At 56.4% G+C, this 17,774-nt stretch overlaps 1 protein-coding gene across 1 annotated transcript in view; it reads left to right on the forward strand.

Moving 5' to 3' along the window:
- Window positions 1-244: 244 nt before the first annotated feature.
- The window catches only part of B4GALT5 (beta-1,4-galactosyltransferase 5), a gene marked incomplete at both ends in the record, with an annotated part of 31,334 nt that continues 13,804 nt past the window's right edge, over window positions 245-17,774 (forward strand). The window contains one exon of the mRNA XM_080354662.1: window positions 245-371. Within this exon, the coding sequence (XP_080210788.1) occupies window positions 245-371 (127 nt within the window). The remainder of the gene's footprint in view (window positions 372-17,774) is intronic.

Raw genomic sequence — 17,774 nt, forward strand, 5'->3', positions numbered from 1 at the left:
CGGGCGGGGCGGGGCGGTCCCTGCCGAGGATCCCCGGGCACTGCAGCGGCGGGAGCTCGCAGCCGGTCCCCGCCCCGCCCGCCCCGCTCCGGCCGGCCCGCCCCGCCCCGCCGCGGCTCATTCATGCGGCGGCGCTGGGCGCGGGCGGTGGCTCGGAGCGGCCCCGGCGCGGCGCCTTCCGCCGGGCCTCGGCGCATGTGAGCGGCGGCAGCGGCAGCAGGGCGGCGGCGGCGGCGCATCGGCCATGCGGTGGCCCCGCGGCCCCTGCGGCGCCTGGCGGCTGCTGCCCCGGCGCTCGCTGCTGGCCGCGCTCTTCCTCTTCTCGCTCTCCTCCTCATTCCTCTACTTCGTCTATGTGGCGCCGGGCATCGGTAAGCGGCGGGCCGAGGCCCGGGGCGCGGGGCTGGGGGCACGCCATCTCCGGCTAGAAACGCTGAGTAATCCGGGCCGGCCCGGGGGCCGCGGCATCCCCGGCGGCCGCTGCCCGAGCGGTGCGGCCCGGCCCGGCGGCTCCGCGGTGCCCCGGCGCTGGGCAGCGCGTCTCCGCCTCCCGCCGGCCCTGGGGAGAGCCCGCAGCCGGGGGAGCGCTCGGCGCGGGGTGCGCGGTGCCCACTCGTGCCCTCCGGGGCGGGCACACGCGGGGGTGCCGGTCCCCGCTGCCGGGAGGTACCGGCCGCGCTCCCCGCGGGGCTCCCCGGGCTGGCGGGGCCGGAGCGCAGCCGCCGCGGGAGCCGAGCAGGGGGCGGCGAGCTGCCTGCCCCACAGCGTGTTTGGGAGAAGCGGAGTGTTGTCCAAGTGTTTGTGGTCTCAACTCGCTCTCTGGCGGAAATCCTACTCTTTTTTTTCGTCAAGTGGGGCTATTAGAAGTGTGTATCTGAGAAGGAGAGTGTACCCGTTCCTGTCTGCTTTTCTATAGTGTGCTTCACGGGGAATGGAGTAGCTGTGTGCCAAATTAGTGCCCAGGGCTGGTGGGGCTGCGTGCCCGCTTCCTGTGAGATGCGGGAAGACTTGTGCCTCGGAAAGCAGCTGTTGTCCTCATACGGTGTATCTCATTTCTGCAAGGAGCCAAGGCTCGCAGTTCGGCCTTCAATTGAACTTTGACAACAATTAATTTTTATAAAAACAATCCTTTCAAAAGAGGTCTTGTGGATGGGAGTTTCTCCTTGAAATGTCATTGGTATCGCTCATGCCATCCCTAGCCTAACCATCCCAAGGAGACCTTTGTGTGCTTTTCAAGGTGACTTTATTTACAGATGATGTCCTGTGGCTGCTGCTGGGCTTCGGGAGCCGCTTGTGGGGCTAAGCGGAGGCTGGCTGGTGTGTGAAACCCCGCTCGTGTCCCGGCTGCAGCCTGAGCGGGGACACACGTCCTGGGCCTCCCCACCACGCTCCTCCCTGGCTTGGTGGCCCAGGGCTTTGCTGTGCTGATGGGCCGGTGGCCGTCCTGCAGGCTGGCCTCAGGGCCACCAAGCTGCTGTCTTGCATCTCTTGGGTGCTTCATACTGGTGCTAACTGGTGGTGCGGCCTCCGCCTGCTCCCCCTTTCAAGACAGCCTGCCTCGTCCCGTTCACGTGCAGCCGTGGACTGGCAGTTGTTTGATCAGGTGGATCCTGTGGCCCTTTGCAGGGCAGGCACAGGGGATGTCTTCTCCAAGAGCTGTGGCACGGCTGTGGACAGGCTTCCCCAGGCCCAGAGGGAATAGCTGTACAGTTTCAGAAGGAAACTTCTCTTGTAAGGATGGCTTTGTTCCTTCTTTAGAGTTTTCTAATTCGTTTTCTGCTGCTTCTGCATGGTCACCAGTCCTAGAGGTGCTGGGGATGCTGTAGAGTATAAAATGCCATTTAAAACGAGCTCTGTACCCAGAGCCCTTTCCCTACGTGGACCTCAGATGACATGATCACATGCCGCCCCATGTTGTTGCTATCTGCAGTGCTGGAAGAGAAAGCAGAGAAGTGAAGGTGGTCCTGTCCCCACCCACCCGTGGATGTCGGAGATCTGAGTCATCTCCCCATCAGGTGACACAAGATCTGATTCCTCTTTTTCTTTTCCCCCCCTTTTCTTTCAGCCAAAAATGTTCCATTATGAAAGGCCAGCGCAGTGCTCCAGCATGGCTGGGCTCATCCTCCCAGCCCTCGAAGGGAGTTTGTTTTCAGGCCAGAGTTGTAAGGAGAAGCTTGGGAGAAAAGTGAGTGAGATGGGACACAAGTAGAGCTGGGGATTTTAGTAAATCGCCCATGTGGTGTGTGATGGAGAAACGCCGTCAGCAGGGTGTTCCGGGCCTCGGCCTGCCCGCCGCCGCCTCTGGCGCTGGGTAGGGCTCGGCTGATCTTCTTTGGCCACCAAATGGCCTGGAGACTCCTCTGCCCAAAAACCATCCCTTGCAGGACATGTTGGAGAAGCAGTTGAAGGACTTGCAACTCATCAGCTAAACCATGGGCAGAGGAGTGATTAATCCATTCCTCGATCGTACCTTAATTAAAAAATCCAAATAAACGGGGCCTGAAGCTGCGAGTGAGCTTGAACCAGCTGGAGGTTGGACCTGGAAGAGCTTTCATCTGCTCCGTGCTGCTGGGAAGGGTCCTCTACAGCAAACCTGCGCTTGTGGGGGTCAGCGGCCGCAGTGCTGGGGCTGCAGCCAGCCAGCCCTTCCCGGACAGCATCAGCTCCTCTGGGTTGGGACCCGTGGTGGGATGGCAGCGAGGATGTGGCATAGCTGGCAGGCTGTGCTGTCACCAGGGCAGGGGCAGAGCGGGACTGAGCCTGTCCCCGAGGCCCCTGGTTTGGGGGGGGGGAAATTCATTGGTGTTGCTGAGGCTTGTTGTGTGCCAGTGGCAGGAGAAAACTGGGACAGTTGCACTTCTGGGTGCTGTCTCAGCGCATTGGCGCGGAGCTGACATGCTTGCTGGCTCCCTTGCTGGCTGGAAAAGCTGGAAAACTGCTCCTGGTGCCCTTTGGGGACGGGGAAGGGGAGCCCAGCCTGGACGCGGGGCTGCCTGTCGCGGTTCTGGCCTGTCGCCCAGCCGGCCGTTGTGTGTGACTCCTTGCAAACCAGATAACGCCGGTGTGCCCACGGTCTGCTCGAGACGGAAATGCAGGGAGAAATTCATGTTTACTGTCAGCAAATTTCCATGCTTGGTGCCCACAGGGAGTCCAGAGCGGGGGCCTGTGTTTGCATTGCGCCTGGGTTTGTGCGATGCCGGGGTAGCTCCTTGCTTCCCTCCTTCACCAAGGTTTACTCCTGCAGAACTGAAATTTTCTCGTGGCCTCAAGTTTGCGCAGAGCAGTCCAAGGTAAATAGTCGGTGCCGCCTCCTTCCCAGCGCTTACATCCAATACCCGCGTGTCCTCCCCACACACCACCCTAATGATTTACATCCCTGGGCTCCCACAGCCACCTTGGAAAGTAAATTACCAGGGACCAAGCTGATGGCACGAAAACAGCATGCTCCGTTTTTATTCTGCACTGTTCCTCGGCGCCCGCTTGCCTTTGTCCCGGCCGTGGCTGGGGTGATTATGTGGGTCTGTCTCATCGTGGCCATTGTGCGCGGGATGAGGCGGCCGATTGTTCTGCTCCGCGGCGCGCCGGGGCCGGGGCGCAGCGAGGCTGGTGGAGATGCAGCGGCTGGAGGCTCCAGGAGCTGCTCGCAGATCTGCTGGGGTCCCCGCTGCCTGCCAGGGAAGCCAAGACAGCAGTTTCGAGGCGATGCTTGTACAGGTGGGAGATCACTCTTGCTCAGAGCAAGCGGCAGCAGCGGGGTAAAGGGCTGCATGGCAGACTGCGTTTCAATTTAACAAGAAGTTGCGCTGGCCTTGTCTTTGGAATAAGCAGAGCTTGGTGCTGGGTGAACTGTTTTGTCCCACTCTGGAATCTGGTGGGCACCTCAGTGTGTTTTGTCTCCGAGGCTCATACTTGGCACTGAGGCTCTGACCTCCTGGCACAGCCGCCTCGCGTGCCCCTCGCTTCTCCGGAAGGAATGTGCAGAAATGGGCTTCCCAGAGTTATTCTGTCTGTACCTGGATCGCAGTGCCGGAGCGGGGATGACGGGTGCAAAGGGTGCGCCGACTCAAGCTGGAACACCTGGAGAAGCTGTTTCTGTTTAGTCTCAGCCTCTACTCCTGAATTCAGGTCCTCCAAGGAGCTGGGCCACAGTCCTTGCCTGTCCTATGTTTTCAAGTTGTGGTGGCTCATATGGCTTCCCTAAAAATGTCTGGTTTTATACTCTTTTAACAGGGCCTGGGCAGTCAAGGGGATTCTTTCATGCAGCTGAGAACAGTAAAGCTTTTACAAGCTGCTTGCGCTGCGAGTTGCTGTTTCGTCTTGATAACTCTCGCTGCAACAGTAGGAACTTTTCTGGCCTTGGACTTGGTCCCCGTGGGCAGGGGGTGCTGCGTGGCTGGCGGAGCCAGGTCACTGACCCTCCCTGGCACTCAGGTGGCTGCTCTTGGCTTTCCCCTTGTCCCTCCAGATGTTGGAGCCTTTTTGTTTAATTAAAAGAAAAAATAAATTCAGTTTGCACAGGGATCTTACTTGTATGGGTCTGTTGTGGGAAAATGATGCAGAGAATTTAATTTATTGGGTGAGGGTTGTAGTTCATCCTGGTTTTACTTCCTCAAAACTTAGCAGGAGTTGTTCCCGAGCAGTTGTGCAGGACACAAGGTAGCAGTGTTAGCCCCGAGTTAAGAAGAACTTGATTTTGATAGGCAGCAGTGCTTTGAAACACCGATCCCTCGCTGCATGTCCTCGGCTGGCAGGGCAGCGCTGGGGAAGCCCACAGCTTCCTTTGTGCAGCTTGTTTGCTGCGTTGGCCCCTTGTGAGTGTATGGCCAAATATGGCTGATTTGGTTTGGTTATTTAACGCATCAGCCTGGCAAATCTTAGCACGGAGGAGTTCCAGCGTGGAAAATGGCAAAAAAATGCCCAAGTCGCCGGGGAAGCACAGCAGGCTGCGGCAGCCTCGCTCAGGCAGCCGCGTGGGTGCCGTCAGGGTCTCTGCAGCTCGCTGGGTGCCTGGGCCCTGCCCGAGCAGGGACAGGAGGGGAAGGTGCCGCTCGGAATAACGAGCCGAGGTTTGTGCTGTTGTAGCCCCGGCTTTCATCTTCCGGGCCTTCCCTCTGCAGCGTAAGGGTCTTTCTTACTATGAAACGCGGGCAGCGCTGCCCTCCTTCACCCTCCTCCACCCTCCTCCACCCTCGTCTCGCTCAGAGATCCGCCAGGCAGCCCTTCACAACCAAAGAAAGGACCAGCCCAGTCTGTGCGTGTCCCGCCGAGGTTTTTGCAGTTATCGGATCCGACAGCGACTGGGGGTATTAAGAAATCCTCGAGTGCTCCTTGATAGGAGAACTTGAGCTCGGGATCTCCGGTGCTACGTGTGGAAGGAGACCGGCGGCAGCTGTGCGAGATAACTGCCTGGGTAGCGCTGCTTTCTTCAAGCAGCGGGTCTCTGGAAGGGCACACGAGGCAGGAGAGCGGCTGCAGCGCTGCTGGCACGGAGCTGCTCCTGTGCTGATGCATCCGATGTGCTGGTGCTGCAGAGCGCTGCTTGGAGACCACCTCTTGGTGAAGGCGAGCAAACTGCAAGGGTGTCCTGAGGGCGGGTGGATTACTGGGGTCTTTTTGCCTGGAAGCACCTGTGTTGTGTGTCAGGCATGTCTGCTCTGGGTTTGCTGGTGGCTTGCTGGGTGTTTCAACTTCAGGGAGCATGTGAAGAGTTTGGGTTTCATGTGTCTGTCTCTGGAAGGCCTGGCCTGTGGGAGCTGATCAACACTCACAAAAGCTTCCATGTACCAGTTAATTACTGCAAATTAAGTGCACCAAAATGTCACTGATTTGCAATAGATCAAACCTTGTGGTGGAACCATTAATGCTGTCAGCTCAGACTTCTGTGAGGCCTGATCTTCGTGGGCTTGGGGGACCATGGAAGGCCAGCGCCTGGTCACTTGTGGTGGAGACGAGGGCTGTGACGCTGCTGCCTTGTTTCCTGAGCTGATCGTCTGCCTGTTTTCTAGGTGGACTAATTAATTGCATTAACTTGGGCAGCATCTGCTCTGCAGGGTACAGTGGACACCCTGGGGACTGCTGCAGGGAGCGGAGACAAGCACCATGGAGCTGTATGTTTGCACCTCTTTAAGAGCCGTTACTGTTGGCGGACATTAACATCCAAGCAGCACGGGGAGCCTCTAAAGGCTTAATTTTATTGAAGCTTCAGGGGAACCCCACTAGGGTGGCAGTGGTGACACGGACTGGTGGCACTGGGGCCGGTGTGCTGTGGCTGGGCCGGGCTCTGCAGAGCCCTCTGCTCCCCTGTGGCAGCACCGGGGGACAGATGGGTCTGGAAGAGACACTGATGCAGAGCCACACAGAGCGAGCAAGTCTCTGCCTGAACAGCTTTATTTTTAAAGCATCATTGTTACAATAAAATGTGTGTTTACTTTGACAAAACCTCTGCTGGGTTATTTTAGTAAAGTTTATTTTCATACTGGCATTTCCTTCTCCTTTGCATTTGCACTGTTGTTCTGAGCGTGGTTTTGTCTGACAACGTTTTGAACACTGGTGCGTTAGGGTGCTTCATGTGTGTTTGAAGGCTTTCTAGCACCTGCTATAAATCCTGTGGGTATTTGTCCTGCTTTGAGAGATGGAGCAGCAAACGCACAGTGGACTGTGCTGTTACAATGCAAAGAAAAACCCCAAATCAGGAATCTTTGAGATGTTTGTGACGTGTTTTTTGGATAACGTGAAATTGAGAATATTAAAAAACACTGTGGTTTTTAGCGTTACTTCGGAGCTGCTATTATTTTGAAAGGAAAGATAGCCTGAAAAGCTGAAGGGTGATGTCAGTGCCCGGCAGGAGAGCCGCCCTCGGCCATCCTCATCTGTTCCTTGGAAGGGCTCCAGGGGCAATGTGGGGACAGCACGTGGGTCCCCATCCTGGTGGGCAGCAGCATCCTTGTGGGTGTAGCCAGGGTGTGGAGAGCGATGGGCAGGATGGTGGTGCCCTTTTTCCATCACAAAAGGAATAGTCTGGGGCATGCTGGTGTTGTTCAAAAGTGAATGAGAGACGTGTTGTGCCAGGGGAGCAGGTGGGTTTGGGGATCCCTTGTGCCCTGTAGTGCCTACGGGTATTTTGTATGAGGCCACAAGCATCAGTGTAGCCGCTTTGGCACTTTGTGTCTCCGAGGCTTGTATATATTACTTCAGGGGTGCAAGAAGCTCAGTTTGAGCTCCTGCCTCACTCCTGGCTATGTGGGGAGACGAGGGGGATCAGCGCTTGCTTGGGCTGGGCTTTAGCTGCGTGCGTGTGGCCACATTGTGTGTCACTTCCTAAAGCCCATTTTTTCTAGGTTTTTTGTTTTGAGGTGCAAAACCAATGGGCACTTCCCTTTGCAAGTCTGGTTTGCCATGGCATCCCCAGGCTGGCACAGACCCCTCCAGACCTCTTGCCCTGTGCAGGTCTCATCCTTGCACCCCTCTGAAGGTGCTGTTGGGGTGCTGGCCAGTCCCCCTTGCAGTGGGGGGACCCAGCCGGGGTGCCTGTCCCCATCCAGCCAGCTCTTGCTGCTGGGGACAGGCTGCTTCCAGGGGATGTGGGTTCAAATAGCGCCATGGGGTTTTGCTTTGGGTTGTGCCTCAGTTTCCCTGTTCTGCTGCCTCAGGAAACCGCCGTGTTCCTTCCGTCCGAGCCGGTGCGTGTCCGTGCGACGCTGGGCCGTGTGCTGCCGGCCCACCGCGGGAGGCGCCTGCAAAGCTGTTCCTTCCCTGTGCCTTTCTGATCCGAAAGGGAAAGGTTGGCACGGATTTCCGCACGGAGGATGTCACCGCACACGGAATGGAAGAAAGCAAATACAGGCAGAAACACAGCTGCAGGTCGGACTGTGCCATAAGCAGGCTTCAGCAAGTGTCTGTCTGCATACCTAGGGAGTTCTATGGCAAAAATAATTGATCGGTTTTACTTGAATGCTACCGCCATACAAATGAGCACAGGAACCTCCTGAATCCTGGCACTGCATTAGCCACCTCCTTTGCTTTGGAGGGGCTGGGGACCAAGCTGTGCTGAAACTTCACATGTGCTGATGCGCTGCCAAAAGGCTCCTGCGCAGGGATCGGAGGGTTGTACCTGCAACGAGGAGGGGGAGCTGGCGGAGGTCCACGTGATGCCTGCAACAGGACAGCACAGACTCCTCATTCGCGGTGTCTCCCCTCAGCAGCAGGTTGGGAGCAGCCGTGTCTCGAGCAAGGATTTGGGGTGGAGAGTGAAGACAGCTATGTGATGCTAATGTTTATAAAGCGCCTCTAAAAAAAAATGTCCAAAGCGTACAGAATGGAAGAGGAAAGCAAACACTGCAGTGCACCAGGTAGTCAAGTACCAACCGTTTATTCTGTTTCTCTTTCCCTCACCTACCTGACAGGAAAAGGAAAGCGTTTCAGCCCTGTTCTGCCCGTCGTGCCCCTGCGTCAGCGGGCTCTGCCGCAGGAGCCTCGGCCGCGTTGTGCAACGGCCGCTCTTGCCACAGCACCGGGCAGCGCTGGGGCTGCGTGAGCGGGGAGGCTGGTGGCGCTTGGCAGGCGATGCACAGACCGCAGGTGAATAACGCAGCTCAAACGGCTCTATCCCACAGCAGGAAGGCCCAGAGCTGCTGTAGCTTGAAGCTGGCGCGGGCCGTGCCCGAGGTGTGCGCGTGTTCTGTGCTGGGGCTGCAGCACCCTGCTGCCAGGCAGAGAACGGGCTGCGCCGTTCCCGTGTGCGCGCAGGGCTCCCGTGGAGCTGGGTCCCCGCGGGGCTCGGGGTGGCCCAGCCGCGGCAGCCCTGCGCGCACAGCAGTGTGAAACGCTTCCACACGCGCCGCTCGCTTTTATTCTGCAGTCGTATTTATTTTGTTTCCCCTCAGTGTTTTTCCGACTCATGTCTTGCTGCCAGAGTCCATATTAATAATGCATGACTCTTTTTTTTATGGTGCTTCCTTCCCGGCGTCCCTTTCAGCTGCTGAGTCAGAGAAGATTGTTATAGCAGCAGCCTCTGGAGCGCTGAAATGCCCCTGCAGTGCTCAACTGCTGTCATTTATCATCCCGGCTCTCTGCGGGCAGTTCCCCTGCCCGGCTCTGGGTGAGGAGACCGATGCCAAAAGGCCGATTCCGGCTATGCCAGCTGGTGACTGGTGAGGTCTGCTCCGCCGAGCCTTCCTGGCTAGTATTTCATTAGAGCAGGTATCGCCTCTGTTGGCTGCTCTGGTTTTTAGCTTTGAAATCCTGCAAAGTTGTTTTTCATCCTGATCTGCCTGGGATTGTCCTTCGGGATTGTGCCCGTGACTTTTCTTTTTTAATCCCCTCCTTAAATCAGTGTTTTTTTTCTTCCTCTCTGCACCCCCTGAGATCTGTGCCTGGGCTTTTTAAGGTAATTGAAATGACAGAAGCCACATAACGTGTTAACGTGGTTAAATTAACTCAAAAGCCTTCCCGTGGCTGTTGAAGCGTGCCTGGCTGCTGCAGGGAGCCCTGGAGCTGCTCGTGCAGCGTGGGGGGTTTGCAGGGCTGCTGCCTCTGGGTGAGGATCAGCTCCCTACCTGCTGGGGCTGAAACCTGGACAGAGACAGGGAGCAAGAATGCTTTTCAGTGAGTTTGTCTCCTAATGACTCACATAATAAATACAGTATAATCACAGTATAATCTTGGGAGCAAACCTCTGCTGTCCCCTGTCCTAGTGTGATTTTCTGTTTGGGTGGAAGCGGCTGCAGGGGGAGTCGCTGGTGGGGAGCAGGGTTGTGCTGCCTCCTGCCCCAGGCTGGGAAAGAGCATCCTCAGGGCTGGGAACAGCATCCGCATAGTGTTCCCCAGTTGGTGTTCGCCTCTGCGTGCTTTGAAAGACTCACCTGTAAATATACGCGGTTGTACCAGAGCCGAGCAGTAGAGGAGTGGGGCTTGCCTGTGGAAGGCAGGTTTATTTTTGCCAGACTTCTTAAACTGCTTGGTTGTCCCGTGTCCCAGTGTTGGGGACAGCGCCAGCCTGTTTGCAGTGGGATAGTCACCCTCGTCATGGCATGCTTCCCGCTCGGCACCCGGCTCTTTCTGCCGGGGCTCTGCAAGCGCTGTGCTCCCCATTCCTTCCTCCTCAGGAAGGGGAAGCACAACCGATACGGTGTGAAATTCCTCCAGAGCTGCAGCACATCCTCCTGCCGTGCTGCAGCGTGGCTTCCTTTACACTAGTCATTTCTCTTGCTGTGGATTTTTTTTAGCACTTTGCTGGCTATTGGTTGCCCACTGCCCTGGCTACAGGGCCCAGCTTGTAGGCACCCTACCTATGCCCTCCAAGAGGGAGAGGGCAAGCTCTACCCATGGGTGGCTTTTGCCTGTTACAGGGGGAAGCTTTGCAGAAGGATCCCCTGGAATCCTGTGCCTCGGGTCCGGCCGTGGCCAGCAGCGTGGCTCCTTGCGGCCCTGGCCAGCAGCGTGGCTCCTTGCGGCCCTGGCCAGCAGCGTGGCTCCTCGTGGCCGTGGCCAGCAGCGTGGCTTCTCACAGCCCTGGCCAGCAGTGTGGCTTCTCGCGGCCATCACCGGCTGCCCCGCTGCTTCTGCCTGGCGGAGAAACACAACGCCACCTGCAACTAGTGAGAAGAGCGACTTGCTTCTCAGCTAACAAGATTTAGGTGGATTATGCTATGTATTTAATCAAGGGCTAAGCTCATTGCCTTATTTGAAATGGATGAAAGCCCTCGAAAATGCCAGCCTGGAGACCAGCTATTGAGTGAGAATATTACTGAGCGTGTTTCTGAGGTGAGGCTTGCTCTAGAGAGCCAGGTGGTTCATCAGGCAGGTTTGGGGCTGCAGCATTGACCAAAATGCAGAGCCAGGTGGGAAAAGTTTGAAGCGATGGGGAGGCGCGTTGTTAGTCATTGACCCTCCTGGAGGATTTGGGGGGACAAAGGCTTTTCTTTCCTAGCTTTCAGTTTGAAACCATGCTTCCAGATGTTAGTACATGAAGTTCCATGCTGGCAGGTAAGGGATGTGCTCTGGCTTTTGGCCGTCAGGCCGTCACCTTCAGTTGGGCCCCGGGAGCGCGGGGTGGTGGCCGCGGCAGCAGACCTGCTGCGCAGGGCTGATTTCTGCATGTGTGCCAAGGAGGACCCAGGCGTTGCTGTAAGCAGGTAGTGAGGCAAGTTTAAAGTGATTTTCTAGTGAACAGCTGTTGTGCTGGCCTGGCGTGGTATGGCAAGGCTGTCCAAGGTGCATGGCTGTCTCTTTCTTGCAAGACAAGGGTTTTTGCTGTGCAAGGTGCGTTGGTGCCGCAGGTGCCCTGTCCCCGTGTCCACATCAGCGTGCTGCCCGCGCGCCCTGCACCGCTCCACCTGCACGCAGCCAGCTGTCCTGGCTTAGTCGAGCAAGCTGTTGAAAACACACCGGCTATTCAAATCACCTTTCCTCTTTCTTAAAAAGAGAAGTTTATTCCAGTAACCACCTTCTGTCTTGCTGCCGTGTGACGGAAGGAGGGCAGCCGCAGCTCGGGGCTCTCCCGCGCTGTGGACGTGACTGTCGGCACTGCCTGAGAACAGCAACCACCACCCAGCCAAACGCTCGTCTGGAGGAGCGTGTCCCGAGCCCTCGTGCAGGGCCAGCCGAGCTCCTGTGTGACAGCCGGGTGGAAAGTGTTCCCCTGTTTAATTTATTGCTAATCAAACCTGCAAATGAGGCTTTGCCTCTGTTCTCCTCCAGCACAAACCTGTTGTCCGTCATCCTGCCCTAACTTGCATTTCTAATTACAGGCGAAGATTGGTCAAGCATCCTTTTGTGTTTCAGAGGCCTCAGCAGGCTTGCTAGCTTGCAATCATCCCGTCAGCACCAGCTTTCTGGTGTTGTGGGTTGTATCGAGGGGTCTTACAGTTTCTGGGCTGCAGCCATGGGGTGTCTTGTTCTGTTTGCTGGGTTGGTCAGAGCAGATGGAGGGAGCTGTGCCAGGAGGGCCTTCCCAGCTTCAGGGTGCTCTGTTAACCCTGCTTTCACCTAACTAAAACAGAAAAAAGTGCCAGTCAACATAGTAATTGTCTCGTTTGCTGCTGCACTGCAGAAAGCTGATAGCAAAGCAGGGCTCGCAGCGGGTGCTGACACCAGCCCTTTCTCCCCTGTGCCGCGCTCCCCGGCTGCCTCCCCGCTCTGCACGCCGGGCCCTGCGTGTGCATCCGCCTTGGGACCGGGTCGAAAATCCCCCAAACGGCAGGATGCTGCTGAAGAGCAACCTGGCATTCGGAGGACTGTGTTTGCAAAGCGCTGCCAGCGCTTGGCTGGGTGGCGGGTGGGGGAGCGGAGGAGAATGCTGTTCAGCCGTAATACCTTGGAGAAACAAACACAACCTGGGCAAATCGAGTAACTTGAGGGGATAAATTGGTATAATCTAAAATCTCGTTATCCACCATGGAGGGAAGGGCTGGTTCCTCAGCTGGGAGGAGGAGGATGGGCGGCCACGTTGCTGTGCTTGGTGGGTTGGAGGGGCTGCTGCGGGCAGGGTGCTTGGGACACCAGCCCTGATCAGCTCCTTCCCTGTAGCGCTTCCAGACCTGGGGGTGTCTGCCATAGCCAACCCTGCCCATTTGAAGTGCGGGGGGTGTTTGCAGAGGGAGAGGAGGAGGTGGTTAAGCCCCCGATGAAGCTGGCTTCGCTTCCAGCCATCCTGAGCGGGGCAGTGCCGTGCTGCCCCTGCCCACCCCAGCCCTGGGGCTGCTGGGGAGCCGCTCTGCTGCGGCTTCGTGAGATGCACCTTGAGAAATGTGGTGGTTTGGTGTGTTTCTTTAAGATGCTAAAGAAATAACTGTCCCCAAAACCTCATGGCAAGCTTGATGCACTTCTCTTAACTTCCTGCTAGTGATCTGGGGATGTTGCTGAGGAGACTCTGAAATGGATAGAGAGGGGTCAGAAACACCTGAGCTCTGTGTATGGTCCAGGGGGTTGCTTGGGTGAGGGCAGGGAGCCCAGGCTGGGATCACCGCAGCTTCAGGTGAGCACAGCGGCTTTGCTGCGCGTCTGAGACCGGCAGGCCGGGGCAGGGCAATGCCGCAGCCCTGCCTTGCTGCAGGAGCTGCCCGCTGTTTGCTTTCGGGGTGGCATTTCCGACCATCCCACCCTCCCTGTTTGCATGCTGAGTGTCCCCTTGGGCCTCAGTGCCTTGTCCTGCCTCTGCTCAGGCTCTGGTTGTGCAGGAGGGTGCCAGCGCGCTCCTGGCTCTCCCAGAGCTCGGTCTTCTGCTGTGGTGGCAAAGCACCGAGCTGCTCCTGCCCACCTGGGCCCAGCTGTGGCCGGGCTGGAGCAGCCCCTGGGTGCTGTGCTGGGCTCCCACAGCCACCGTGTCTAAATCCTGCTCCTGAACCCAAACAGACGGATGCACCCACCAATTAGAAATTAATTCCCCACCTCATTTGCCAAGTGATGCCTCTTTCTTGCGAGGGTTTCTGCAGCGCGGGGGACACACGTCCCACGCAGGGCTGGGGACGGCTGCTCGACCTCGCGTTCCAGCGTGTTTATCTGTTCCAGGGTAGGGAGATGTCTGGCTCCTGTTTGCAGAGCCTGACTTCTGGGTGAATTGGATTAGTTTATTACTTGTTTTTTCTCCCCCCCTCCCGCCCTGTTGCTCATGGGGATGAGCGAGCGCTGAGATCCCTCGGCAAACACACAACTTGGAGAAACTTCAGCTGCTGCTGCGTGTGAGGAGCTTAAAGGTGTTTCTGGAGGAGGGGATGGAGGGAGAGGGTTCGTTCTGTTCCCCGATGTGCCCCTGCACTGCTCGTCCTTCTCCAGGGCTGGGGGCGGTAGGGAAGAACTCCAGCTTGGCAGCCCCAAGCGGTCCTGACTCCTGCTTAGCTCAGGGCTGCAGACGCTCTCATCCCTTGCTGAGCTCACTCAATAGCCTTATTCTGCTTATCTAGGATTAATATGTAACTCAATGGTAGCATGCAAGGCACAATTCTGCAAGCATGGTGCTTGTGGTAAAGGGTGGTGCAAATCTGGTTTCTGATGGTGGGGCACTTGATTTCCCCCCTTCCCGTGATAAGGTTTAGGGTTTGCTTACGCCCGGCGCCAGGGCAGCAGCGCTGTTGGTAAATGTTTGCCATGGCTGGGCAGGAGGGGCAAGGCCAGAGGGCGGGAGAGGAGGGGGATCCTGGGCACGGCCATGGGGCACAGCCATGGGGCACAGCATGTCCCTCCCTGCTGTCCCCAGAGACGGGTCCGGGCCCAAGCGCGTGGCAGCGATCTGCAGTGTGGGGTGATGGAGAGGAGGGGTTTTCCATTATCCCCTGCTCCGGGTGTCCCAAGCAGGCTCTCATACCATTGCTGTTCTGCTCACACACAGGGAGGTGTTGCGCAGGCTGTGATTTGATGTGTAGTCTCTTAGTTAAGCACTAAATAAGTTCATAGGTGAGGGATTAATTCTTTCCAGTGAAGTAATTCCCTACTCTGATAGTAGAATTGGTTAATTCATTTACAGCAGCTGTATTGCCAGTTTGCTTGTCAAGCGGAAGAAAATCATATAAAAATGTTAGGCATTCCAAGGCTACATAGCTCACAACAAAGCTAATAAATGTCTTGGGACAGAATTCTTACAAAGTCCCATAGGTAATTGTATGTTGGAAGTTCAAAGTTGCATCCTCTCTGATAGCTTTATTTTGTTCTATAAAAACGCAGCAGCTGTACCGACTGTTTGCAGTGCAGTCTTTAATTATTGCAGACAAGAACAGCTCTGTAATGTTACTGCGGAGGCCAAGCTGCTGTGGATCTTAGTGGCACTGTGCGCTGTAAGTACCCTTGGCAGGGAGCTCCAGGCTGCTGCCTTTTAAAATCCTGGACAACAATAACCCCACGTGATTGAAGAATTTCAGCTTGGAGAGGTTTTCGGAGCGGCGGGGGCTGCCGGTTCCGGGCAGCGTGGAGGGGGCCGTGGTGCTGCTCCTTCCTCGCCTGCCCCAGCGCCTGGTGTCCCGGGACCTGGCAACCTATGGAAGAGAAACCACAACAGGGACAGTCTTGGGACATTGCTGCAGAGGGATCTCTCCTTGGATGCAGTCTCCATGGTGCAATCATGAGTGCTGCAAAGCAGCCTCTGTGCACTCGAGGCTGAAGCTGCAGGATATTTTGTTTTCACCTGCATGCACTGATGCAATATTGCGGTGCCTGCTCCTGGCTCTGGGCTTTTTACCCCCAGCGAGGAGTCGAAACACCCACATCAGGGCAGATGACAGCCTGTGGCTTCTGGTGGTGGATGTTACCCCGCTGATAGGAGCGGTCACAACGACGCTTGGGTATTTCCAGCATGAACACCTTAGTGCAGGTGGAGGGTTGCACTGTGCGACCCGCGCTGCGCCTCTCATGGGGTGGCTGCTGTGTCCCCGCTGGCACATCTGGCTCTGAGCGTGGGGACACGAAGCAGCCCCGGCTTGGCAAACCCACCGCAGGGATGCAGATCTCTGCTCTGGGTCTCACCGTTCGATGGCAAGGAGCGTCCCCTGGGATGAGTGCGTCGTGGGCAAACCAGGCAGGGAGCAGGACTTTCCCTGGGGTAACTTATTTTTTCCTGGAGGCAAAGAAGATATAAATAGGAGCTGGACCATGCTTTAGCCATAAATGGCAGTGGAAGATGTGCCATGGGTCTTGCTGAATTAAGAGAAGAATGAATGCTGTCCTGGATGCTGTAACCACAAATCCTGTGCCCGCGTTTAAGCATGACAACTGGGAGGGTGTATTGTTTCGTGTGTGTTAACCAGGATGGTCCAGCAAACCACTGACCAGAAACAATGTCTTGGGCCCCCCCTTGGAACAGCTCAGCTGCAGCAGACATGAGGCTGTACATGTGATAACCCTTTTTGTTCAGCCACACTGAACTTGTAAAACATGCTTCAAAAATCAGGTCTTTGTGCTTTTTGGGGGGAATATCCTAAGCAACAGTCCTGTTTTCTTCCATCAAAGTCAGGGTGTTAAAGCTTCCGATAGTGCAGTTTGTACTGTGTGAACTGAGTCAGTAAATCCATGACTCCGTTAAGCTGGTTTTATCTTCCCATTTTATACTCTCCAATGGGTATAGTTGATCTCCTCATTTGTAAAGCTAACAAATTGGTGATTTCAGTATCTATTTAAATGGTGTGTGAGGTATATAGAAATTTTAAATCCAAATCCACCTGGCTGTGGTCTAGTTTGCTTCAACTGATGAAAACTCCCTATTGATGCAGTCCTGGGCAGCAGTGCTCCCCCGTCCCCCTCTTCCTGCGTGTCCTGAGTCCGCTTGTTTGGCGAGCGGGATGTCCAGGTTGGTGGGGGTGCCTGCAGTACAGGATTTCCTTCCTCTCCCATTCCCACGACCTGGAGCTGGGGAGCCATCCTGAGCAGCCACATCCTTCCCTGCCCTCCTGCTCCCCTGGCACTGCTGGGGAGTGTTTGCCTATTCTTCCTCTCCCTGGCTTGCCCAAGCATTCACTTAATTCTCGTTTATTGTTGTTTTTTTAACTGAAGCTCTCCCTCTGTTTCCTCATCCTTATCCTACACGAACATCGGGCTCAGGCGTCAGGATTCCTGCTGCTCCGAGGCGGTGTCCGGGATGCAGGAATTTGCTCCCCTTTGTCTCCTAATGAACCGCAGGAACAAATGCCGGACTGTAGCTGTTTGCTGCGGTAGCCGGCAGCAGGCTGCGTGCTGCCAGCCGGAGAGGTTAGCAACCATGTCACCCCGCCTGCTGAAGGGCCTTTCATTGCACATTTAACTGTGCGGTGCCCACGAGTGCCCAGCGAGCGCTGCGCTTTGTGCGCTGTGTGTGGAGAGATCTGCTGGCAGCTGATGCTCTTTTTCTCCTTGGAAGCGGCTGCGCTGACCCTGGCGAAGAGCGGCAAGTGGGGGAGGACAAGCTGGCTGGAGGTGGGGGAGAGCTGCTCGTTGTCATGAAGGAGGGCTGGAAAATAAAACAGGAGATGTAGTCATGTGCAATTGCATCTCCTGAACAGCAATTAAAGCAGGAGAGTCCGAATCTCGCTAGGAAGGGTAATATTTAACTTGGGCAAATGCTTGTTATGCTCTCTGCTCCAGCCTGCACATGTCACTATGCCCTTCCTCGCAGAAAGGAATTGCAGCAGAGCCTGGGAGTTGAGCTGGACTTGAGGTTTGCAGAGCCCTGTGTGAGCTCATGGCCGTCCTCAGCACTGCTGCCCTGCTGCACGGGTCAGCGGTGTGCATCACGTGGGGAGCTGCTGCACGGGTCAGCGGTGTGCATCGCGTGGGGAGCTGGGTCCCGTGGGGCTGCTGCACGGGTCAGCGGTGTGCATCGCGTGGGGAGCTGCTGCACAGGTCAGCGGTGTGCATCGCATGGGGACCTGGGTCCCGTGTGCCAACGTGGGGCTGCTGCACGGGTCAGTGGTGTGCATCGCATGGGGACCTGGGTCCCGTGTGCCGGTGTGGGGCTGCTCCCTGCCCGGGGGCTCAACCCAGCACCAGCGCTGGCTGCTGCAGGGCTCCTTGCACGGGTGCCTTGGTGCTAGAAGTGGTCCATGAGTTCCCTTGGCCTTTGGAGCTTTCTCATGCATGCAGAGCATGTCATGCTTCTCTTGCTGCATGTCCTGAAATTGGTGCAGTGTTCTTCCAAGTCATTTGTACAAACAGCTTAGCTCAGCCAGCTATAGAATTGCTCCCAAAAGTTGTTCTCTTAATGTGTAGATTAAAAATTCAGGGACTTTTGGAATAATCTGAATTTTCTTCTCCCTTGCTGAAGCCTCCCCAGGGTCATCTTTGTCTAAGACAGTTCAGATACAAATTCTCAGTAGCCA

This window comes from Nesoenas mayeri (genome assembly GCF_963082525.1).
Source record: "Nesoenas mayeri genome assembly, chromosome: 16".
Lineage (NCBI taxonomy): Eukaryota > Metazoa > Chordata > Aves > Columbiformes > Columbidae > Nesoenas > Nesoenas mayeri.